This window comes from Nannospalax galili, unplaced genomic scaffold, assembly GCF_000622305.1.
Source record: "Nannospalax galili isolate Female #2095 unplaced genomic scaffold, S.galili_v1.0 scaffold660, whole genome shotgun sequence".
Taxonomy (NCBI): Eukaryota; Metazoa; Chordata; class Mammalia; order Rodentia; family Spalacidae; genus Nannospalax; species Nannospalax galili.
Window position 1 is genome coordinate 1,580,114 of NW_008349073.1, and position 25,812 is coordinate 1,605,925.

At 48.3% G+C, this 25,812-nt stretch overlaps 1 protein-coding gene across 5 annotated transcripts; it reads right to left on the reverse strand.

The window, feature by feature from the left end:
- Window positions 1–3,634: 3,634 nt before the first annotated feature.
- On the reverse strand, window positions 3,635–17,292 carry Irf5 (interferon regulatory factor 5). Of its 5 annotated transcripts, none has more exons than XM_029570041.1 (10): window positions 16,983–17,077; window positions 16,167–16,288; window positions 12,397–12,602; window positions 6,827–7,016; window positions 6,376–6,440; window positions 5,852–5,885; window positions 5,430–5,687; window positions 4,825–5,217; window positions 4,622–4,740; window positions 3,635–4,402 (listed from the first exon to the last, which is right to left on the reverse strand). In XM_029570041.1, exons 3-10 carry the CDS (start codon window positions 12,589–12,591, stop codon window positions 4,157–4,159), a joined length of 1,500 nt encoding a protein of 499 aa, XP_029425901.1. In that variant the 5' UTR covers window positions 12,592–12,602; window positions 16,167–16,288; window positions 16,983–17,077; the 3' UTR covers window positions 3,635–4,156. The 5 variants fall into 5 exon arrangements, with proteins under 5 accessions (XP_029425901.1, XP_029425898.1, XP_029425900.1 ...); XM_029570038.1 differs by having other exon boundaries at window positions 15,846–16,288; XM_029570040.1 differs by lacking the exon at window positions 16,983–17,077 and adding an exon at window positions 16,485–16,945 and having other exon boundaries at window positions 15,846–16,288.
- Window positions 17,293–25,812: the final 8,520 nt, after the last annotated feature.

Sequence of the window (25,812 nt, forward strand, 5' to 3'; positions counted from 1 at the left end):
AGCATAAAGAACTCTAGTATCTTAGCAGTTTTTCCACAAATCTGAAACTATTCAAAAGGGTTGGGAGATGGATGCCACACACACACACACACTTTTTTTCAGAAGGTCTCGCTATGTAACCTCCCAAAGTGCTGGGACCATGTGTTTATGCCTCCAACTTTGTTTGCTTTTACCCTTATTTTATTTTTATAATGTTTTATTATTTTTATTTTATGCATATGAAAATATATATTGCCTGCATGTATGTAAGTGCACCTGTGTCATGCAGTGCCTGTGGAGGTCAGAAGAGGGTGTCAGATCCCTTGAACTAGAGTTGTGGATGGTGGTTAGTTGCCATGTGGGTGCTAGGAATTAAACCCAAGTCCTCTGCAAGAGCAGCCAGTGCTCTTAATCACTGTGCCATCTCTCCAGCTCCAAATTTGCACTCTCATGGCAGCTAGCAACTGCTCATAACTCCAGTTCTAGGGGAATTTGACTCTGTCTTCTGACCTCCATAGGCATTGCATGTTACATGTGCATGCACATACATGTAGGTAGCACCCATACATATAAAAGAATTGTTTCAATATTTAAAAATAATTTTATGCCAGGCGTGGTAGCACATGCCTTTAATCCCCGCACTCAGGAGGCAGAGGCAGGTGGATTTCTGTGAGTTCAAGGCCAGCTGGGGCTACAGGAAGACCCTGTTTCAAAAAGACCAAAAAAAATAATTTTATGTGTATGAGTATTTTTCCTGCACCCCTGTCATGCAGTGCCTGTGGAGGCCGGAAGAGGGTGTCAGATCCTCTGGAACTGGAGTTACAATTGTTAGGTACCATGTGGTTGCTGGGAATCAAACCAAGTCCTCTGCAAGAGTAGTCAGTGCTCTTAACCACTGAGCTATCTCTTCAGCCTCACCTTTCTTATTTTTTGTTTTTTGGTCTTTTTGAGACAGGGTCTCCCTGTAGCCCAAGATGGCCTGGAACTATGTAGACAAGGCTGGCCTTGAACTAACAGAAGATCCACCTGTCTCTGTCTCGTGAGTACTGAGATTAAAGGCGTGTGCCACCCTGCCCAGCGCTTTTAAATTTTTTTGAACTGTGTGTGTGTGTGTGTGTGTGTGTGTGTGTGCACGCGCACTGGGGGGCACACGTTTTACTATGTATAGAGATCGGGACAACTTTGTGGAGTCACTTCTTCTGTTAGGTGGACTTGGGAGATCAAACTCGGGTTGTCAGGCTTGTGCAGAAGCACCTTTACCCACCTAACCATGTGACCAGCCCCATTTAGTTTTTTGTTTTTTAATCTGCATGGGCCATTTATGTTAAAAATGCCTCAGTGGGCTGGAAAGATGGCTTAGTGGTTAAGAGCACTGGCTGCTCCTGCAGAGGACCTGGGTTTGGTTCCCAGCATACACATAGCATCTAACAACCATCTGTAACTCCAATTCCAGGGGATCTGACACTCTACTGGCCTCTGCGGACACTGCACTCATGTGGTACACTTACATACATGCAGGGGAAACACTCCTCATACACATAAAATAATCTTAAATTAAAAAAAAATTTCCTCAGCCTGGCTCAAAACAGGTTATGGCAGTGAGATGCTATTTCTCAGTTGTCAGGTTAATAAAAATTCAGTTGAATTCCTTTACAGTTATGGAGGTTCACCAGTATCTAAAAACATGAAAAGGCGAATATGTATAATCCTTTTTTTGGCTGCAGTATTTTATTATATGTAATTATTTGGGGAGGAGGCATGTGCATGAGCCATGGCACACATGTGGAGGTCAGAGGCCTGTTCTTGTTCCACCTCGTAGGTCCCTGAGATTGAGCTCAGGTTGTCAATCTTGACAGCAAGTGTCTACCTACTGAGCCATGTCATCATAATGGTGGAAACACAGATAATTAGGAGACAAAATCAAAACATGTATCTAATCAAGCTCCTAGAGCCTAGCCCTAAGTAGTAATGTATAGGAGAGAAGATATGTAACCAGAGATGGAATCTGAAATAGTGCTGGCTGCCTTAAATTTAAGATAAATACTAGATTTTGAGTATATGTGTGGTATATATATGTTGGTATAAATGTATACCCATGCATGTGGGCCAGAGGTCGGTGTCAGGTGTATTCCTCTATCACCACTCTGTCTGTGTGTGTGTGTGTGTGTGTGTGTGCGCGCGTGTGTGCGTTTTGAGACAGGGTCTCCTTGAGCCCCAGCTGGCCTGGAACTGGCTATGTAGACCAGGCTGGCTTAGATCTCAAAGAAATCCACCTGCCTCTGCCTCCCAAGTGCTGGGATTAAAGGTGTGTACCACCATGCCCGACCCACCTTATTTTTTGAGACAGTATCTCACTGAACCTGGAGCACACTGGTTGGCTAGGCTGACTGGCCAGTGAGCTCCAGGGATTCCCATGTCTCTGCATCCCCAGTATTGGGATTGCAGGCACATGTCTCCATGGGTGACTCATGTTGGGTATCAGAAGTTGGATCCTTCCTCATGTTTGCACTACAAGCACTTTACTGACTGAGACATCTCCCCAGCCTATAAACACTGGATGTTTGATAAAAATTTCTTCAAGGGAAAATAAATTTTTTTCTTCTGGAGCTGGCATGTAGCTCAGTGATGGTACACATACTTAGCATCTGTGATAGTTCAGTTCCTAGGACACCCCTCCCTCAAAAAAAAATGTCTTTTATTAGAGAATACATGCTGGATATACAGGAAATGTTATTTCTAGGATTTGCTTCAAAGTCTTGGGGTAGGGGGGCCAGGATGGGTGTCTAGGAGAGAAAGACTCCATTCAAATTTATAATATTTGAAGTGACTACAGAGGCTTTCATACTATTTTCTCTGTGTTCACAAATGTTTAAAGACTTCCATAATAAAAAGATAAAGCAACAACAGATGGTTCAGATCATCTCATTAATCCTGTGAGCCAGATTTTAATGATGAGCTACCAGTTTGTATGTAATAACCTAATATGTTTAGTATCGTATTAATATACATGAAGATAGCATTTGTTTTTTGGACCAGGGCTACTACTATAGCCCAGATTGGCTTTGAACTAGTCATCTTCCTGCTTTAGCCTCCCAACTGCTGGGATTACAGGCATGAGCCACCATATTGTGTGTGTGTGTATCTGTGTGTGTCTTACTGAGAAGCAAACTCATGGCCTTGTACATTGCCAAGGACTCTACCATTGAGCTACATCCTCAGCCCTTTAACAAATTATGCCAGATGTGGTGCATACCAGCATTTGGGATATAGAGGCAAAAGGCTTGGGAATTCAGAGACAGCTTCAACTACACAGCAAGTTTGAAGCCAGCCTGCCTCTCCCCCCCCCAAAAAAAAAAGATGAAGGTGGTCTCAAATGTGACTACAATCCTAGTGATCCCTTTTCACTATTTTTTTCTGGGAAAGTTGATTTGGACAGGTTTTTAGACTGTACACGTTAGAATTCCACACCTTTGTCTTAGTCTGTTTTCTCCTGGAAAGCAAAGCCAGCCAGGTGAGTGTGAAGGCCCAGCTGACTGACTGACTCACAGACACCCCAACCAAAGAGCAGGTGCTGGGGGCAGTGCTGCTGGCATCTGAAATAAGGTCTGGCAGAACAAGTTGCTGGCACTGGAAAAAGTCAAGAAATGGGAAAAACTACCTTTAACATTTATTAATCCAAAAATACAAAATTCTACTCCAGCTTCTTGGGCTCTGAAGGAGGGTAGCTGCCCGCTTCAAGTGTCTGGTGATATCCTTGTCAGAAGAAAGATGAGAAAGAGGCCCAAATTAGGGAACTCCTAAATCAGGCCCATTCCCTGCAGAGGCCCCATTTGCAGGGTCCTGGCCTGCAACACTTCTTGGCACGTTTTGCTAGAGAAATTGGAGCAAGCATGCATGGGCCACTCTGGGGCAATTTGAGGTTCTTCCTCTCACTGGGGCTGCTGGCTGTTTCTTCAGAGCCAGACAGATCAGAGAAATCAAAGGACGACAGTGCTCAGATCAGAGTTAGGGAGAATCTGACCTCAGGCCTCTCTTCTTTGTCCTTGGCCCAAATCTATTTCCAGGAGACCCAGATGTGGGACCCTACAGTCAGCCAGGCCTCTGGGGCCACTACACTGTCATATTAATCCATGCAGCTGCCCCAGGGAGCCTGGCCCAGCCACTATCTGCAGCACAGTTACTGCATGCCAACTGGGTGCATGGGCCATGGCCCCTGGCCAGCACCAAGCCCTGTCACAGAAGGGGCCTGGGCCACAGGCTGCAACCGCTGCTGGGACTGCCAGATGTGATGGAGCTCTTTGAACTGCTCTACCATGTGGTCTTTGAGGTCTGGGTTTGAGATCTGTAGCCGGATGCTGTCTGCTGACCAAGAAAGCTCCCCTGAGAACATCTCCAGTAGCAATCGAGCTGCAACTGGCACCACCTGGGGAGCAAAGAGGAGACAGGACAGAGAACTGTTGCAGGGCTGTTTGATCCAGTTGGGCATGAGGGCATCCAGAGGCAGATGGTGGACTGCCTCCTCTGGCCCTGAACTTTATTCCTAGTAACCAAGCCCTCACTGCGCAGAGGGCTCCAGCTCCACCCTGGGCCAGCCCCATGTCCCCTAATAATCAAGCTATAGCAGAGTGGCCTAGGGGCACACCTGTACAGTAATGAGCTTCTTTTCTCGGGGTTTGTGGTCAGGCCATTCCTCTCCAAAGCAAAAGAAGATCTCAAAAGGTGGTGGGACATTGGTCTGGCCCTTCTGGAACAGGATGAGCTCTGTATCAAGATCAAGGCCTCTCGTTAAGGGCTAGAACTATATCCTGCGTGAGCGGCAGCAAAGAGAGGTAGAATGGACCTCACCATTGAGAAACTGCTCCAGGCTGAAGAGCTTGGTTTTGACTTCACGCTGGATGGGGTTGGGACACGCTCCATGGGCTGAGGCACAGGGCCCACTCCAGAACACCTTGCACTGGCACAGACGGATGGCGTACAGGTCCTGGCCCTGCAGCTGGAGGATGAGCCCACGGTCCAGGACATCTAGCAACTGGTTTGTATAGAAGCGCTGCTTGTCACTGGGGATGTCCTCTGGGCTGGGGAAGCGTACTTGCTCCAGGCTCACAGGACCAAAGAGTTCCACCTGCTCCTGAGTGGCCTCCAGCTGGCTATAAAAGAGCCTACAGCCTTGTGGGTTGCTGATGGTGAGGACACAGGGTGGCCGTCCCCGGTACTGGAACTTAATCTCCAGGTCAGTCACTGTGGAGCAGAGGGTCGAGGTGTCCAGACTGTGAGCCCCCTGGCTCTTGTTCAGCAGCCAGGTGGTAGGCCCAACCTTACCAGCTCCCTGACTTTCTCCCTGGAGACTAGCATAAAAGCTTTATTTGCCATCCTCCACCTTCCTTGTCTACTCTGCTCCAACCCCCAGTACTGCTCTCCTGCCAGCCCGCCCAGCCAACCCGAGTCCTTACGAGGCAGCATGTGGGGGCTGATCAGCAGGTCAGGCAAGAGTTGTTCTGTAGGGGGCAGGCTGGTAGCCAGAGGCCCAGGCTCCAGGACCTCAGAGAGAAGCTGCCCAAAGCCCACAGGATTGCCAGAGGGAGGGACCATGAGGCTGGGATCAGGAGCAGGGGTACCCAGCCCTACAGGTGGCTGGAGAGCAGGTGGCCACTTGACATCTTCTTTAGGCAAGGAATAGGATGCCATGGGAGGGCCAGACTGCAATGGCTCTGCAGAAGATGGGGTAGACACAGCTGTTAATGCCATCTTTAGGAAGGCCCAGGCCCAACTTTGACTTGCCATCCCCCAGCCTCCTTTCAGTGCCTTCCCCATGTATCTATGATACCTGTCACTTCTTATCCTAGAGCCCCAACCTCACCACCTCCTAGCCCACCTGTGATGCTCAGGCCTGGTAACATTCTCTGGAGCTGAAGGGAAACACAAGCAAAGGAGGAAGGAAGGGAGGATGGGTTATTAAATTTATCTGATGCTGAGGAAATACTGTTCAACAAACAAAAGGCAGTTCTCCAGCTTCAGCTCAGTGAAGACCAGACCCAACTGCCTGACCTAGCTCTGCCACCCTCATCAAGTCATGAAAGCTATCAGCTTTCTCATCTGCATTCTGCATTCTGGAGGGAGCAGTGCCCACCAAGCCTAACCGCTGTGGAGGTCAGACAACATGTGACATAGTATGTAACAACAAAGCCCCAGGAAGGACAAAGTGGGCACTTTGCCTTTCTACTTCAGAACCATAAAAGGACAACAATGAGTTACAGAGGATACTGAGCTCCAGGGGAAAGACTGCTCAATCCTAAAGCAGGGCAAGACAACAGAGATCATACCAGGGCTGGCCTTGGCAGTGCTTAGTGCAAGAGCTTGGTAAGTACAGCCTCCTCCCCACCACCCAGCCCCACATACCTCTTCATCTTCCTCCTCCTCCTCTTCTCCTACACCCAGAATGTAATCATCAGTGGGCTGGGACTCTGCAGAGAGGGTGAGAAAAGCAGGACAGGGAGCCAGTGACACAGCAGAAGCCAGGCCAGCCTGAGGCTCCATGTAGGCAGCCAGAGAGTTACCCAAAACTATTATTGGGCTTCCATGCCATCCCTCAAAATTGCCCAAACACAGGTGTTGTGAAGGACCCAACATCAAGAAGAAATAGGGGCCTCCTCTGAAACCAAGAACGAGGGCAATGATGACAAAGCATCTGGGGCCCTGGTCTCCCTCCCAGGTATTCCTAGGAGCCCTGGGGTTATAATCTAGCACCCTCCACAAGCATGCCCTGAACCACCATGCTGGAAGGTTCCTGGGCTTTCTTGTACCCAGAAGTCAAAGCCCTCCAAGTGGACACAAAGGGCAGGCATGATACCTGTGGGAGCAGGACCATTGGAGCAGACCTCGTAGATCTTGAAGGGCTGAGGTGGCATGTCCCGAGGGCCGTCATAGATGAGGCAGAAGTCACGGCTTTTGTTAAGGGCACAGCGTAGGTTGGCCTTCCACTTGGCTGGATCAGCTTCGTCCACCCCCTCGGTGTACTTCCCTGTCTCTTTAGCCCAGGCCTATCGCAGGAGAAGAGAACTGCTGACCCTGACTACAGTGAACCTCACCTGTCACTGAGGCCCCAGCAGGCCTCTTGTCCTACAGGAGTCACTGCTGAGTCTTGGCCATGGGCTAAGACATGCCAAACCAAAGACCTAATCTGTATTAGGTAGTTATGACTAGGCCTTGTCCAGCCCTCAGGATTCAAATGGGCTCAATGAATTCACTGCTGCTCACTGCTCCTGGGAGAGCAAACAGGTACAGTCTTAAAGGAACACCAGGTAACATGGTAGATAAAGCATGTGAATTGAAGCCAGGCTGGGTTTGAAGCCAGAATGTATCGGCTACATGCTGGCCAAGCCATATTATGCTGCCAGGGCCTATAAAACACCCAAACTATGCCTGCATGTAGGATGGATTGGATATGCTTCAACAACTGATACTATTATTGTTGTTTTTATTGTTTATTTTTGTTCTTTAAAAACAGTCTCATGTAGTCCAGGCTGGCCTCAAACTTGGTAAGTAGCTAAGGTTGACCTTGAACTACTGATCCTCTTGCCTACACCTCTTAAATGCTGGTATTACAGACATGTATCACCAACCCCACTGTTGTTGTTAATCATTATTATGGTAAGGAGAGAACACACAGCCTCACATTTGCTAAGCACATGCTTACCACTAACTCACACCCCCAGCTGGTATTGTTATTTTGGATGGCAATTTAGTGATGTCAGGATTCTAAGTTTTTCTTCCCTTTAAGCTAGCAACTTGATTTTGGATTCTATATAATTACATGGAATGTAGAAATATCCACACAAAATTTTGGATTTACAAGGCTATTCATTTCAGTATCTTTTTTTTTTTGTTTGTTTGTCTTTTTGAAGTGCTACAGGCGCCACCACGCCCGGCTCAGTATCTTTTATAAAATCAAAAGATCCAAAATATTCAGTGCCTACCAGTAAAGGTTATAAATTGTGGTAAATTCATGGGGCAGAATATGCAGGGAGATTTTCATGTACTGGTGTGATCTTCAGTAGGAAGTGAGCCTGGCATGGTAGTTCACGCCTGTAATCCCCACACTCAGAGATTACTAGTTGAGGTAGGACTGCTGTGAGTTTAAAGCCAGCCTGGGCTACACAGTGAGTTCCAGGACAGCCTGCGCTATTATGTGAGACCCTGTTTTGAAAGGAAGACAGAAAGGGAGGGAGGAAAGCATGAACTTCAGAGAGTTTTTTGTTTGTTTGTTTGTTTTGTCTTTTTGAGACAGGCTCTCCCTGTAGCCCAGCTGTCCTGGAACTCACGATGTAGACCAAGCTGGCCTCGAACTCATAAAGATCCGCCTGCCTCTGCCTCCCAAATGCTGGGATTAAAGGTGTGTGCCACCACACCTGGCAAAGAGAGTATTATACCTTTACCTTTTTTTGTACTCAGTGGGGCAAGGATAGGCCAGCTATTTGAGGGTATTTGCATATATCAGCACAGAAATCTCTCAGAAGGGTAAACAAGAGCCTAGTAAGGCTGCCTCTAGTGAGAGGGGTGGCTGCCGTCCTGCAGAGGTGGGAGAGACTTCCGGTAAGCAATTTTTACATCTTTTAAATTTTGAATCCTGTGACTGCTATTTATTCAAAAATGAGAAATAGACTCTTTAGCTGGCGTGGTAGTATATGCCTATAATTCCAGTACTTGGGAGTCAAAGACAAGAGAATCCTGCAAATTCGAGGCCAGCCAGGGCTACATGGCAAGTTCTAGGCCTGCTAAGTCTATACAATGAGACCCTGTCAAAGGTAAGAAGGAAGGGAAGGGAAAGAGGGAACAATCTAGAAGAGTTCTTTGAAGAGGTAAGGATCAAGTACAAAGACTTCTTAAGAAATATGATTCCAGTGTTTTTAAAATAAGCATCTCTTTGGCCCAACTTTTTTTTTAGGTGTGTTTCTTGTTTGTTTGTTTGTTCTTTTTGTTTTTTTGAGACAGGATCTTCCTGTAGCCCCAGCTGGCCTGGAACTTGCTATGTAGACCAGGCTGACCTCAATCTCACAGACATGTACCTGCCTCTGCCTCCAGAGTGCTGGGATTAAAAGCATGCGCCACCATACTCAGCTGGCCCAACAATTTTTAACTTTAAGCTCAAGACCTAAATAAACCATTTGAGACAAGTAAGGGATAGGATTTAGGGGGACATATGAGAAAATGTATTTCTTAACACTGAAATACTAACTAAAAACAGTCAAAAATATTTTAAAAATTAAGACTGGGAGCTGAGTTATACTAAATCCTTCCAGGGAGCTATTCAGTAGTCACCAGAAGTGATGTGGACATATGTTGGAAAGGAATGCAGATCCTGATGCTGGGTAAAAAGATGCAGGTTATAAAATAATACATGTCGGTGCTGGAGAGATGACTCAGCGGTTAAGAGCACTGACTGCTCTTGCAGAAGACCCGGGTTCAATTCCCAGCACCCACATGGTGGCTACAAACAGTCCTTAACTCCAGTTCCAGAGGAATCTGAAGCCCTCTTCTGACCTCCGAGGCATTGCATGACATGGGTGCACTCACATACATGCAGGCAATATACTCATAAAATAAAAATAATAAAAAAAAATTTTTTTGTCTTTTTGAAGCAGGGTCTCCCTGTAGACCCAGCTGTCCTGGAACTCACTGTGTAGACCAGGCTGGCCTTGAACTCACAGAGATCCACCTACCTCTGCCTCCCAAGTGCTGGGACTACAGGCATGCACCACCACACCCGGCAAAATAAAATATTTTTAAATAATAATAATAATACACATGGGCTAGAGAAATGGCTCTACAAGTAAAGACTTGTTACCAAGCCTGATGACCTGAGTTTGATTCCCAGAACCAACTCTTGTGTTATCCTCTGACATCCACAAATATGCTGTGGTACATGCATTCCACCCCTGCTCCTTCAATTAAAAAAACATAAAATAATTAAACAGGTGCTAGAAAAATGGATCAGCAGTTAAAAGCATTGACTGTTCTTGCAGAGGACCGGGGTTTGGTTCCCAGCATTCATATGGCATCTCACATCCACCTGCAACTCCAGTTCTAGAGGGATCTGACATCCTCTTCTGGCCTTCATGGACACTGCATGCATGTGGTATACATGCATGCAGTCAAACACTCATACACATAAAATAAAAATAAATTTTAAAAAATGGAACTGGAAAAAATGTCGAAAATATTTGGGAGCTTTTATCTAATCCTTAAAAAATTTTAGGGTTACCTCTTCAAAAGGGGGAATGTTAGAGTAGCCAAAAGCCCCATTTAAAAAAAAAATTCAGACAGGCATGGTGGCACACGCCTTTAATCCCAGTACTTGGAAGGCAGAGGCAGGTGGATCTCCGTGAGTTCAAGGCCAGCCTGGTCTACATAGTGAGCTCCAGGACAGCTGGGGCTATAGGGAGACCCTGTCTCAAAAAGACCAAAAAAAAAAAAAAATCAAAGCAGAAAGAGTACATGAAGTTATCAGAAAAAAAAAGTGATGGGGAGATATGGGAGGAGTTGGAGGGGAGGGAGTGGGCATGGATTTGATCAAAACACTTTATATGCATGTATGAAATTCTCAATAATTTTTTTTAATGGAACTGGAAGTGCATGCCTTTAATCCCAGCACATGGGAGGCAGAGGCAGGCAGATCTCTGTGAATTCAAGGCCAACTCAGGCTACAGGGAGACCCTGTCTCAAAAAGAAAAAGAAAAAACTGGAGAGATGGCTCAGTGTCAATGGTTAAGAGCAAGCACTGGCTGCTCTTTGCAGAGGACCCAGGCTCAGTTCCCAGGATCCACATGGCGGCTAACCATCCTGAAACTCCAGTTCCAAGGGAATCCAACACCTTTTCTGATTTTCACAGGCATTGCATGATACAGGTACACTTACACACATGCAGGTAATACACTCATACACATAAAATAAAAGTAAAGACAGGAGTGGTAGCGCATGCCTTTAATCCTAGCATTTGGGAGGCAGAGGCAGGCAGATCACTGTGAGTTTGAGATCAGCCTGGTCTACATAGCAAGTTCTAGGCCAGCTGGGGCTACATGGAGACCTCAAAAGACCAAAAATGATTAATAATAGTAATAAGTACAAAAAAACTTATTAAAACAAACAGTATTGTAAACTGAGTGTCTTGTGCATATCTATAATCCAAGCACTTGGAAAGTAGAATTCAAGGCCAGAATCAGCTACATAATCAGGTTCAAGGCCAGCTTGGGCTACATAAGACCATCTCAGGAAATACAAATGTATAAATAAAATATGTGGGAGTAGGGATGCTGCTCAGCACTAGAACGCTTGCATAGCATGAGCAAAGATGGGCTTGATCTTCAACATAAATACATAAATATCTATTTTAAGAATTAGCTGGCTGGGGCTGGAGAGATGGCTCAGCAGTTAACACTGGCTGTTCTTGCAGAAGACCGGGGTTTGAATCCCAGCACCCACAGCTAACAACTGTCTGTAACTCCAGTCCCAGGGGATCCGACAACCTCTTCTGTCCTCCGCAAGCATTGCACAAAACAGGTGCACTTACCTACACGCAGGCAATACACGCATACACATAAAATAAAAATAAATAAATAAAATTTGAAAGAAAAAGAATTAGCTGGCCATGGTAGCACATGCTTGTAATCCCTGCACTCTTTAATGTGGCTAGATTCCAATTTTGTCTATCATACACCCACACAGAAACCTGAAAATATTAACAATTTTATTTTAGTTTTAAATTTTATTTATTTATATTTTATGTGTATGAGTGTTATGCCTTCATGTAAGTGCAGCCATGTCATGCAATGCCTGAGGAGAACAGAAGAGGGCATCAGATCCCCTGGAACTGGAGTTACGCATGGTTGTTAGCTGCCATGTGGGTGCTGGGATTCAAACCCAGGTCCTCCACAAGGGCAACCAGTGTTCTTAACCACTGAACCATCTCTCCTGCCCTAATTAACAATTTTATAATCTATTGTAAAACTGTGGTAGTTGGACCTTTCCAGCATTAGGATGACAATTTCAAGGCCAGCCTTGACTACACAGGGAGTTCCAGGACAATGGACCATGTGAGACCCTGATTCAAAACCAAAATAAAACAAAAGATTCGAGGTGAGTTGGTAGCTTCATTTAGCATATGTGTATACTAAATGTGTACTCCTGTGGAGTGAGGCAGGAACAAGAGGTAGCTAGGGGAAGTTACAGAAAGGTCTCCCAAGGACCTCCCATCCCCATCTTGCTCTGGGCCACAGGTTAGAAAAGGTGATCCTGTGTCCCTGTAGTCTAGGCATTGGATGTTATCTGGCAAGAATGGACAGCCTCCAGGAGAGGAATGTTTGTGCTCCTCTACTGGAGATGAGTTGCCACAGAGGTCCAGAAAGCCCCATGTCTAAGACTTACCTTGAAGATGGTGTTGTCACCATCCTGGCTGGGGCCATGTCTTGTAGCATGGCGCCAGGGGATGTAGAAAGACTTCCTTTCCCCGTTGACCCACTGAAGTCCTGGATACTGGCAGCTGTTCACCTGGGCTACTAGCCAGGGCTTCAGCCTCACACGGCGGGGTGCAGGGGGACCCCCTGGGGCCTGCTGGTTCATGGCAAAGAGCTCTGCAGGACAAAGTAGGGTGGAACTCAGCAGATTTCACAGCAAGATGCTCCCTTCCCTAGCAGAGGGGCCATGGGGACAGTCTCTCCAGTCCATCCAGGTGCTTGAGGTCAGGGGCTCCTTTCCAACCCTCAGCTTTCTTGTCACAGAGTCACTGAACCTGTACTTTCTGTTGAGGGGGAAGGAGATCTCTGTGTTACTGGGTGCTGTGGGCATCCTTCCCCATTGGAGCATCCATTCTCTGGTTGAAGTCAGCACCCACCTGCTACTTTTCTAGAGATTTACCCCAGCTGCCTCATTTCTGGAATCAGGCCATCCCTCTGGAGTCATAGTCACAGCCAGTACCGTCTCATAGCCAGGACAAAAGCCTAGTTCATTTGCATCAAGGTGGGCTGACAAGTGTGTTGGGCCCTTCTCTTGGATCAGCTATTTCCACTGTGCCTCATCCCTCCTATCCCTGCTCAACTTTTTCCCCTACAGTTCACTCAGTCTCCTTCCTCTGAAACTGCCCTCTCTCCCAGGAAATCCTCTAAAGAAGAATCCCATCTCAGACTTCTAAAAGCTGGCCTCAGAGAAGCGGAGCATGAGTGGAGGGAAGGTTTCCACACCCAGTTCTCACAGCCCCTTCATCACTTTTTGGACTTTTGGCTAAGATCAAGCCAAAAACCCTATTCTTCCTTGGTTCTCTCAGAGATGAAGCTTCCTTCCAGTTTGGCCTCTTTATAGAAATGCCATTAATCACTTCAAAGTACATGGGGCACCCAGCTTAGATTGTACCCCCTCTAAAGCCATCAATTTCCCAGCTTCTGCTTCCTGCTCCTTCTCCCACATTCATTCAGCACTCAGGAAGCCTCTAGTGTTCACAGACCTATGATGCATTCAGCAGTGTCAGGAAGTGCAGTCCAAGGTCCCCATAGGAGGTAAGGCTCTCAGTCCACAGTATCTGCCTTACTAGAGTTAGACCAACAGGACACATGAAACCCCTGATGCCCTACCTGCTACTCCCAGATGCAGAATCCAAAACTCAGAGCCATCTGGGTCCCCTTCCTGCTCCTCTAAACTCCTTGGAAATTCTTTCCTTCCCTTGTCCATGCCCCAGCCTTGAACTCTTTGATCCAGGGTTGGTGACAGAAAATAGGAGCCACTGTGCTACTTGCTGCTCAGAAGAGAGTCTGTTGCTCAGCAAGTAAAGAACAGAGGGTTGAACAGACTTGTTTGGGTTTTGCAGCATGGACCCTCCGTTTCCCCTGAAATTCTCCACCCAGCACCTTTTGGGTTATGGCTGCTATAAGCCATCTCCATGTTACCAGAATGTCCCTCTGCAGACCAGTACACAGCTCAGCTCTCAGTGGCCCATGAAGAGCAATGCCAGCTTTGGACAGGGAGGGTGAGAAGACTCCAGCCCTGCCCCCAAGCCTAAGACAGTGGCTCAGTTCCTCTTTTTACACCAGCCTCCACCCTGACCCAAAGGAAATGAAAGTGGCCTGATGGGACAACTCAGAAATCTGACTCACTGTGGGCCAAGGGAAGGTAGGGATGCAAAGAAAATTCCTAAGTGGGTCTCCAGCCTCCCACTTTCTACATACATGATTCCCTGCCTCCCAAATCTACTGACAATTACCCATGTCTTTATGTGTAGCTCCAAAGAGGCTTGATCCTAGAATGGAGGGGCAACATTGACCAGCAAGCAGGCAAGTCTACCATAGGAGAGTGGGCAGTAGTAAGTTCTGCCCACATAAGGGTAGGTAAGTTACCCTGATGACCCCTACACAGGCAGGCCTGCAGCTGGCCAGGAGTAGTGTGGAAACCAAAAGGACCCACTCTATCTCTGCTGGAGGAGGAGCCTGTCTAGCTCTCAGGGCCCAGCCTGAGTTTAATTCAGAGCAAGTGTTTTTTTGTTGTTTTTGTTTGTTTGTTTGTTTGTTTTGGGTTTTTTTTTTTTTTTTGTCTTTTTGAGACAGGGTCTCCTGTAGCCCCAGCTGTCCTGGAACTTGCTATGTAGACCAGGCTGGCCTCGAACTCACAAAGATCCGCCTGCCTCTGCCTCTCAAGTGCTGGGATTAAAGGCGTGCACCACCACGCCTGGCTAGAGCAGGGTTTTTAAATTATTACTCTGACCTCAGTGCTAAGATGTGGCAGTCCTCTGACTGGTGTGATGGTGCATGCCTTTAGTCCCAGCACTTGGGAGACAGAAGCAGACAGCTCTGTGAAGTCAGGGTATGCCTAGCAAGTTTCGAGCCTGCTGGGCTAAAGGGAGACCTGTCTCAAAACCAAAGATGTGGTAGTCCCTTTATGTGGAGTAGGGACATAGACAGAGGGCTACCACAAGTGCCACCACCAAGGCTGAGAGAGAAGGTATTCACCAGGCCATGAAGGGCTTATAAACTCTGCCAGGGCCTCCCCTCATTTCACTCATCCCCACTGCAGCCTTCCTCAGGCCTTCCCGCGAACAGGACCCTGTTCAGCAACCATCCCCCCAGAAGCTTCCTCCTGCCCAAAGGAAGTCTTAGATCTGAGTCACAGCCCCTGCCTAGCCGTTTTGAATTTCAGTGTCTAAATATGGCTGCCTTCTCTGGGTCTGAGTGTTTGGAGTGAGATGACTGCAAACCCCCCAACGGAGGTCTGTGGAGTTCAGCCCTGAAAAGAGGGAAAAACCAAGAGCCTCCACTATCTTCCAGTATCCACAGAAATTTCAAAAGGGGGTATAGACTGCTGAGGACCTGAGGAAGCCCCCCAACAAATGACTAGGTACTGAAGCATCCTGAGGGGTAGCTCTTGAGCCCCTGCTGGGGTGGAAAGTTCCCACAGGCTCTTCCGAAGACCCTGATGAAGTCCCAGGGAGAGGCCACCTGGGCAGTCAGATCTCTGAGAACACGGGAGAGCCAGTGGGGAGGAAGCTGCTATATGGAATGAGTAGAGGTAGAGCTGTAAACTACAGGCAGCTCAAGGAAGCAGACTACCTGCACCGGACTAGAGCCTAAATCCCGCCCTCTCCAGATGAGCGACACACCCAAGGGCCCCGTCCACTTCGGAGTGCCGGCTGCGATTCTGGGGCAGCAGGTGCGACAGGAAGAAGCCTGTCTGGGCTTCCTCCCAAGGGCAAGCTGGGGGAAGGCCAGAGTGCAAGGGAAAGCCCCGAATGAGGACTTTTAGTTAAAAGGGGTGGTTTCCCACCGCTTCCTTAGCCATCAGCTAAGAGCCCATGGGGTAGGGACAGAGACTGTCTCCAGCCACTCGATCCTCACCTGAGGGCCTCCACCTTCCTCCATTCGCCTGGCCCACGTCCTTTCTGGTCCTGCTCACTTTATCCCCGCCCAAGCAGGGCTCTCATGCCCACCCCCGCAGGCTGCACACGGGGCAGGACGCAGGTCCCCTGGACCAGCCCGCGGGGGTCACCGCGGGGTGTCGGCTTAGGATCTGTCCCAGGACCGCTCGTCCAGCCGGTGGCATCCCCGCCCTGCTGTGCCAGGATGAGCCCAGGATAAGCATCCACTCCCACTCCGCCTCTAGATACCCGCTCGGGGCCATCCAGGGGTTTGAGAGACATCTGGGGTCTGGGAAGGCACCTGCGCGGGGGGATCAGATTCAGGCTCTGGTCGTCTCCTCGCCTGCGTTGCGGACGCACTAGTCTCACTTTTCCTCCACTTCGAGAGTCTTCATCATTCCCATCTTAAGTTCGGGGACAGGCCTTAAAGAAATTAGACCAAGCACTGCGCCCGGATTCTTCTCGCCTGTGAACAGCTCGGCGTCTTTTTTGGGGCCACGAGTCAAGGGACGGCGCCTCTACCTAATACCATCTTCCCTCAAACGCTCTACCCACAAATTCCTATCATTGGCTTCAAGATCCTTGGGAGGGGTGACTGCTTGAAACCTCAGCCTCTTACTGGAAAAGGTGAGAGGTGGCCGGGGAGCAAGGATGGGCTGCGCTCCTTAAGACGGAGGAGACCGGGCCTCGGCCCTGGGAGTCCCAGCCAGACCGCTGCCCCGCGTCAGGGTGCTCGGCAGTCTTGACCACAGCGAGGCGGAGGGAGGAGAAGCCGCAGAGCTGGAGCCTCGGCTGCGATGCCCACTGCACCACTCCGGCCTCAGAGCTTTCCCTGGCGCCTGCTGGACGATGGCGGTCACCGCCTTGCACCTGGATCTGGTGCGGAGCGGATCGCGCCCTGGAGACGTTTGTGGCCTGCAGGGTGCGGCTTGCGGTAGGTACCCACCCAAGCTCCCACACCAGAGTCGCAGGACCCGCACCCCCTCGCCCTCCTGGCAGGTGCCCCGCGGGCGCCGGCCAGGGCTGGGGCGGAGGAGGTGGCTTGGCAGTACCGGGTACCGCTCCCACCGCCCTTGGGGCGCGGGGCAGCTCACAGCCGCGCTGCTCCGGGACCTACCTGACTGCGGTGCTGAGCCCGGAGCACCAGCCCCGCGGTGCGGCCGAGCTGCGCCCTGGCGGAGCTTCGCCTCCCGCGGGTCGCCGAGCCTGCCCGGCACTTCCGCATCGCGCCGCCCCCGCCCCTGGGCAGCGGCTCCAGAGCCTAGGCGCCCCTGCAGCAACCCCGCCCCGCCCAACGGAACCACGCCGGGCCCCCAGCACTGGCCCGGCCACCCCCCAAGGTGCTGAGCACCCGGCCAGGCCCAGCGCCTCCAGTAAAACACCAGGCAGCGCGCGCCCTGCACCAACCACCGGGCTCCTTCTGGAATCTGGAACTGCAAGAGTCAACGACCACTGTCCCCCGACCACCTGGAGCTGGAGAGCTGCTTGAACAGGCATCAGTTCAGTCACACTCCAGGGCATTGTGAGGCAACGGAGAGCCCCTGGCCCTCTCCTTCCTAGAGCTACCACATGGCTGGCTCCAAGACCCAGACCCTCCTTTCAACCTACCTGCTGGTGAGGATCCTTGGACCACTGCCCCTCCTCAGCTTTAACACACACCTCCTCACCCTCTCAGGGTCAGCATGTGGTGGCCAGTCCCGCCCCCTTTCACCCTTACCTTGACCATGGGTTTGCCGTCCTGAAGCTCTTTAGGTTCCACAAATGGACCTTGTGTTGGGTCTCAACTTTCACACATCTTATTCCTGTAGGAACATCTTCCCGCCGTAACTCCTGCTTTTGAAATTTTGGGTCAGCATCACATTATCTGTGAGTCTAGAGTCTAGGTGGTTTTCCAGGAAGGTTCTCCTTGATTCAACCTGTGTTTTGCTGTGTGTGTGTGTCTGTGTGTGTGTGTGTGTGTGTGTGTGTGTGTGTGTTGTGTATGTGTGTGTGTGTGTGTGTGTGTAGAGAGAGAGAGAGACAGAGAGACAGAGAGACAGGGAACAAGTATAGAGATCAGAGGAGAACTTGCAGGAGTCACCTCTTTCCACCATATGGGTCACAGGGGCAAACCCAAATTGTCAGACTTGGTGGCAAGCTTCTTTACCTGTTTGAGCCATCTCAAAGGCCTCAGCTTGTGATTTTATTGTCTGAATTCTCAAATTCAGCTTAGTCAGTGGTCAGTCCTTGTCTTTCATTTTTCATTATCTGTAATAATTTTGTTTGTGTTTGTCACTGAGGATGGAACCAAGGACTTGGAAATGCTAGACAAGTACTCTGCCACTGAATCTCTATTCTGCTCTGCCCTATTATAATTTTAAAGGGTTGTTGTTGTTTTGTTTGTTTGGCTTGTTTTTTTCCAAGAAAAAAAGTATGTTACCCATACTAGTCTCCAGTCCCTGGGCTGAAGCAATTCTCCTGCCTCAAATGCTGAGTAGCTGAGATTTCAGGTTTACCACCACCACACCAAGCTTAAAGATTTTTTAAAATTTACTTTTATTTTATGTGTATGAGTGTTTTGCCTACATGTATGTAAGTATACCACCTGTGTGCAATCCTTGAATCAGATCCCCTGGAACTGAAGTTAAGGACAGTTGTTAGTCACCATGTGGGTACTGGGAACCAAACCCAGGTCCTCTGGAAGAACAGCCAGTGCTTTTAATCACAGCTGCCTCTCTAGCCCCTGCAGATATTTCTAATAAAAAAATGTTTGCTATGGACCTTCTACCAAATGTAATTTTACTTATTTGGAACACACTAGTTTAAATTTAAATTATTTAAATTATTAGTCAGAGGACAACTTTCAGGAGTTGGTTTCTCCTTCCACCATCTGGGTGCTGGAGATGGAACACAGGTTATCAGGCTTGGTGGCAGGTACTTGTTTTTTTACTCACTGAGCCATCTCACCAACTCCAATCTTTTTTTTAATGAGACAGGGAGTCACTATGTAGCTCAGGCCGATCTTGAACTTGCAGTCCTCCTGTCTCAGCCTCAAGAATGCTAGGATTGCAGATGCCACCACACCAGGCTATTTCTTTAAAATGTAACTGCTTAGCCAGGCATGGTGACCCAAACCTATAATCCCAACGTGGGGGAGGCAGAGGCAGGAGGATAACCACAAATTCAAGACCAGGCTAGTCTCTATAGTAATTTCTAGGCCAAATAGAGGTACATAGTGAGACATTTTCTCAAAACAAGCAAGCGGGAAGGGGGGATATATCAGTTGGTAGAGTGCTTGCCTAGAATGAAGCCCTTGGTTCAATCCCCAGAACTTTGTGAACCACATGTAGTAATTTACATCTGTAATTCCAGCACTCAGGAGTTGGAGGCAGGAGGTCAGAAATTCAAAGTCATCCTTGACTACACGGTGAGTTGGTGGCCGGCCTAGTCTACATGAGACCCTGGCTTAAAACAAACAACCTGCTGGCTTCATGAGGTGATATATACCTACAATTCCAGCACTTGGAAGGTTAAGGCAGGAAAATGACTGAGAGTTTGAGGCCAGCAAAGCTTCCATTTATTTATTTATTTATTTGCTTATTTATTTATTTATTTTTTGAGACAGGGTCTCCCTGTAGCCCCAGCTGGCCTGGAACTCGCTATGTAGACCAAGCTGGCCTTGAACTCACAGAGATCTGCCTGCCTCTGCCTCCTTAATGCTGGGACTAAAGGCGTGCACCACCACACCTGGCTGTAAAGCTTCTATTTAATTCAGTTTGTTTTTTTTTTGTTTTTTTTCCCCACAAAATGAGAATCACTTTCATTGGCGGTCAGTTACATTTTGTGATGATAGGAGTTGAACTTAGGATCTTGTCAGTTACATTTAATAGAAAAAGAATTCTGATCCAAAAATATATTTGAAGCAATAGTCAAGAAAAACCTTTCACTGTCAAATGCCCCCAACACACACATACACACACACACACACACACACACACACACACACACACAGAATCTTAGGGACCATGAGATTCCAAGGGTCTGTACCCATCCCCCTCCTGCTGTCCACTTTGCTCAGAAGAGGCCCTGCCCTTAGAGCCTTTGAACTTTGCCAGGAACCAGCAGGGGCTGTGTGCAACAGAGGCACCACCCTGGAGCTTGCATCCTGCTCTGCTGCATTCAAGGTACACGACCTTGGGCAGACTGTGTGTTTCATCCCCTGGTCTCTAGGAGGAAAATAATGTTACTGGGCTTATAGCATTGGCAGCAGGCCACAGGATGGACAGGGCTACGAAGGGGTTCTACTTCATTCAAGTCCTGTCTTCCCTTGCCAAGGAGCTTCTGAGCCAAGAACCACCCTGATCAGAGAGACATGCTTGGGGAGGAAGGAAGTGCAGCACTCCCATCAGTGAGCAGAACTCCAGCTCTTCCAAGAAGAAAGGGTCCTCTAGCCTCCTCAAACTGTCACAAGCAAACAGGAAGTAAGACCCTGCTCTGCCCCACAAAATCAATCTCAGTTCCCTTTGCTCAGGCAGGGGCCCCTGGGAGACAGAGAGACTTGGCCTCCATGGGACTCATCTAGAGTCCAAATAACTCCCCACAGGACAGAGATATGATCCCACCCCCTCTTCCTCTGATGGGGGCCACACATTCCAGGCTGAGCATGTGGTAAGAGGCACCCTTCCCTGCTTTAGGCAAAACCAAAGTAGAGGCACAGAGGGATAGAAGAAGCCATGTTACAAAAGGGAACTGAAAGAACCATAGGGTGGATGTCAGGGATGGAAGACAGAAGCCCGAGGAGAGGCTAAACCAGACTCCCACCACCTCAAGGCTAACTTGCTGTACATACAGGCCTGGGAGATGCCTGCTGCCTTTGTCACCCAGGGCCTCTCTTCCAGGAACCCCATTTCCTCTGGTCTGGGCTCTGAGGGTTCCCCAGGCTGGCCTGTTTCTAAAATACACCATTTTATGAGAATTTGCAGGCTGTACATCAGACTCTTGAGTCCACCAGGATAGAGTCAAATTCCAGCTCTTCTCCCCAGGAATTGTGAGACTGGACACACTTCTTCCTCTGCTGGAGCCCCCTTTCCATCTGTAAAGTGAGAGTTGTCCTATTCCTGTAACAGATGGGTGAAGACAGACCGAACCTGCCAGAAGAGTAGTGAACAAATCTATTGTGTCCCAAACCCATTCCATTCCATGGGGTGAGACAATAAATCCTTAAGCAGCAGGGCTGGAGAGATGGCTCAGTGGCTAAGAGCACTGGCTGCTCTTGCAGAAGACCTGGGTTTGAATCCCAGCACCCACATGGTGGGTAACAACTGTCCACAACTCCAGTTCCAGAGACCCAATGCCCTCTTCTGGCCTCCAAGGGCACTGCAATACACGGGTGCACTTACATACATGCAGGCAATATACTCATACACACAAAAATAAATCTTAAAATTAAAAAAAAATCCTTAAGTATCACAATTGTGTAGGGCTTCAAGGGGTGCCACAGAGGTAGCTTTGCTAGTTGGGGGTGAGGTGGGGGTAGACACTGGAGAGCTCAGAATTAAGGCAAACGTAATCCAGATACTCTGACTCAGAGAAGTGCATCCTGCAGTTTCCAGTAGCTTTCTGATCAGTACTGGGGCTTCCTCTCTGCTTATTACTAAATGTCGTCTCTGAGTCTTCTGAGGTATGACCTGGAAGTCCCCCACTTAGCCAGCACTGTCACATGGGCTCCCCTGACCTCGGGTACCTACCTTTGCCAACCCACGCTTAGTCTCTCTTCCCACAACCTGGGGTCTAGGAAGCTGTGCAGGCAGCCTCCTCCCAGGCCCTGACCCTCTCTCTGCTCCTTTGTCACACTAAGGGTGAATGCCACCTCCCTTTTCCTTGTTGCTTACCTCTCCTCTCCCTGATGCCCTGAATGGACTCTTTTCTGGCTTTATCCCTTTCTCTGGGCCTTGGACCCACCAACTCAAGGTAATCCTTCCTAAGATCTTCAGGAGCTGCCCTCAAACTCCAGCATCTCCTGACCTTTTGTGCCACCTTTCCCATTTAAACTCCCACGTCCCTGGTTTTCCTTATGCTTGCATTCCATTTTATTCCCCTTAAACAGCTGTGGTGAAGGGCCTTGCCTTCTGGGATTCTTCCCCTAGCTCCTTGGGGCAGCCTTAGTATAGCATCCTCCCCACCCCTGGCCTTGTTTGACAGCTGCTCAGACTCCACATCCAGACACTTCCCCTCCCACACCCGCTGCACTTGGTCTGATTCAAGCCTCTTGGGATCTGCTAAGCTCAGCATTGCCTCAGATACTTCCCTCCCCATTTCTGGGCTCTATTGAGGAAGGGCCAGGGCCTCCTGCTGTCACCAGTCTAGAGGACATCCCGGGTTCATGAGGCAGGCACCTGGCAAGGAGGGAGAGGAAAAGAAGAAAGTCTGGCTGTAAACTTTGGCCTTCAGAAACTCCTGCAGTAGGAATGGCAGGGCCCCAGAGAAGAAGGTTGAGGACCTCCTGACACACAAGAAAGCAGAGAACCTGGGGACTAAAGGTCTCTAGGTAGGCTCATGGGCCAGGACCCTCTCCTTTCCTTGGCTCTTCAATGAAGAGGAGGGTGTCTGGCCTCACTAGAGTGGACCTTGGATAGTGTCCTGCAAGCGTGTTGCTTTTGTTTTTTTTTTTTGTTTGTTTGTTTGTTTGTTTTTGAGACCGGGTCTCACTATGTAGGCTTGGATGACCAAGTACTCACTATGTAAACCAGGCTGGCCTTGAACTCACAGAGATTTACCTGCCTCTGCCTCCCAAGTGTTCAGGTTAAAGGCATGAACCACCATGCCTGGCTAACCTCTGTGATTTTTGCAGTTCTCTGAGCTAAGACCCAGATGCCAGGCCAGACTGTAGTGTTGGACACACTGGGGCCATGAGGGAGGTGGAGAGACTAGAGAATTAAGTAGAGCCTTTGCCCATGTGGACCAGTCCTACTGACCAGTTTATTTCCTAGCTAACTTCTTCCTCAGCAACACTTCTAAAGCCACAGAGATGCTGATGTGCCCTGTCAGCCTTTCTAGGGACCATTGCTGGGGGTATGGAGGTACAGGGAGGATGGACAGAAGAGGCACCTGCTCAGGCCTCTTCCAGGGCCTTCCATACCAGCCCCCTTTCCATACCAGCTCTCAGGGGGTTTTGCTGTGCAATAGCAGGCTATAGGAATACACAGGACCAGGTATGGGAACAGTGAGCCAGAGATTCTGGATTTCCTCAGGTCTTGGCAAGTATACACCATCTTGGGTGCTCAGTACATTTCCAAGGTTCAGATAAGGAAAGTGACAGTAGTGAACCAGGACACAACAATCTAGCCCAAACCATGAAGATGCAAGAGTACACCACCCCCCGAAAACTGCTGAGGAAATGAACAGCTGGGTTTTGAAGTCAACATGAGTGAGTCACATTTTATCACTTTGGAGTCAGATACAAGATTAAGCACTTTTCACATCTTAATATATTTAGTTGCAGTCAGACACCAGGCAGTAGATGTAATTTGTGTCCCCATTTACTAAAGAACTAAATGGAGTTCCTTGCTAGCCTTGTGAACCCTCCTCAGCTTACATCTGTGTGTTCTTTTTTTTTAATTTTTAATTTATCTATTTGAAATTCATTTAATATTTGAAACTCAAGTCATCAACTCAAAGTGGGTTTTAAAACCTTTTTAAAATGTTTTATCATCATTATTATTATGTGTGTTTATGTGTATGGTATGTGTGTGTGTGTGTGTGTGTGTGTGTGTGTGTGTGTGTGTGTGTATGTGTGTGTGTTGCTCACGTGGAAGTCAGAGAATAACTTTTGGGAACTGTTTGTCTCCTTCCATCACAGATTCCAGAGATCCAACTGAGGTCCTCAGGTTTTCTCAGCAAGCACTTTTACGTGTTGATCCATCTTGCCAGCTCTATATTATTTTATTTCATTTTATTTTATTTTATTTTAGTGTGTCTATGTATAGTATATGCACTCATCTTTGCCAAGAAGCCAGAGGAGGACATCAGGTCCTGCTTTATCATGCTCTACCTTATTCCTTAGGGACAGGGCCTCTCACTAAACCTGGAGTTTGACTGGTGGCCAGCAAGCCCCAGTTTCCCTCCTTTCTCTGCCCCCACATCACTGAGGTTACAGGTCTTGTGCTGCTTAGCTTTTTATAAGAGTACTGGGGATTCTATCCCAGGTCCTCATGCTTATACAGCAAGCACTCTTATCTACTGAGCCACCTCCCTAGCCCATTAAAGTATTTTTTTCTGGGTGCTAGGGACTGACCCCACTGAGCTAAATCTCCAACCTGTACCCTGTGGATTCCCTTTAAAAAAAAAGATCTATTTGTTGTTTTTATTTCATGTGTAGGCATGTTTTGTCTGCATGTATGTAAGTGCACCATGTGTGTTCAGTGCCCACAGAAGTTAGAGGAGCGCATCAGATTCTCTGGAACTGAAATTATTGAACCCAGGTCCTCTAGAAGAGCAGTAAGTACTTTTAACCACTGAGCCACCTCTCCAGCCCTAAACCCTATATATTCTTATTACTGTCTGGTGACCCTCAACATGTAGAAGCAAAACCCAGACCATGGTGCTCTCCCTGTGGACATGCCTCTGTGTCTAAATGTCCCCCTCTTTTGTAGTACTGGGTATCAAACCCAGGGCCTATGCGTGCTAGGCAAGCACTCTACCATTGAACTATTGCCCCAGTCACAGAAATGTCCTCTTTTCTAAATACATCAGTTATATTGGACTAAGGACTCTCTAATGACTTGAAATTAACTAATAACACATGTACAATGGTCACATTCTGAGGTACTAAAGAGAACTTTGACATATGAATTTGGGAAGTACAGACAGCTCAACCAATGACAATATTTCACATGCCTCACTCTCTCCCATACCTGAGGCTGTATTTCATTCTCAGGGCCACTGCACAGGGCAGATGTTTACTTGATTGTCACCTGGGGACACTGAGGTTTGAAAGTGGCAGGGGGCAAGTTCACCCCAAGGCACATAGCAACAAAGAAAATGAGGCGCTGGTATCTGAAGCCAACTGCACCATAAGTGGCGTCTATCACTGGAGTTAGGGTCCTCACTGGATAACCTCAAGCTTGTCCTTCTCCGCATCTCAGTGTCCCCATTTGCAAAAGTGGACTTGATACACTGTCCCCAACAAAAGTGTATTGCTCAAAGGCAAAAACCAAGCTGGCTCAGCATCTGGCACACAGTGAGGGTGATGGGATTAAGCATAGTAGCAGTTGTTCCTTAGAGTATGTCCAACAGAATTCTGCTGGTTCTCAGCTGCCTCAGTGACCTGCCAATCTGGCTATGTCTCAAGAGCAAGTAGAACCAAGGAAGCATGTGGGTCCCTAAACCCTGACATCCTAGAGCATCTTCACCCCCACCCCAGGCTGCCCCTTGGGACATGCCTCAACTCTTGCTTTCCTTTCCCTCTCCTGAGCCAGACACGGCAAGGGCTTGGAGATCAGAGGAAGGCTGCTGGCAGCTTCCTTCCCCTCATTTAGCAGAGGAAGCCTTTGTGCCTGGGGATGCTGCCTTAGCCTAGAAAGAAGTTTTTAAGAAACCCAAGAAATGAGAAGAGACCCAGTTGGGATGTAGGATTGGTTGACCGCAAAGGGACAGTACAAAGTAATGGGAATAGTTCCCATGTCTTAATTTGTACCTTTGCCAAAACTCACAGAACTGTAAACAAAAAGGGTGAGTTTGACTGTAAGTAAATTAAAATAATTTTTTGAGACAAGGTTTCATGTATCCCAGGCTAACCTCAAACTTGATATGTAGCCAAGGATGACCTTGAATTTCTGATCCTCCTTTCTCTATTTTCTGAGTGCTGGGATTACAAACATATGCCACCATGCTTGGTTCTGGGGGTCAAAACAAGGCTTTATACATGCTAGGCAAGCATCTCAACTATATCCCCATCTCTAAAAATTATT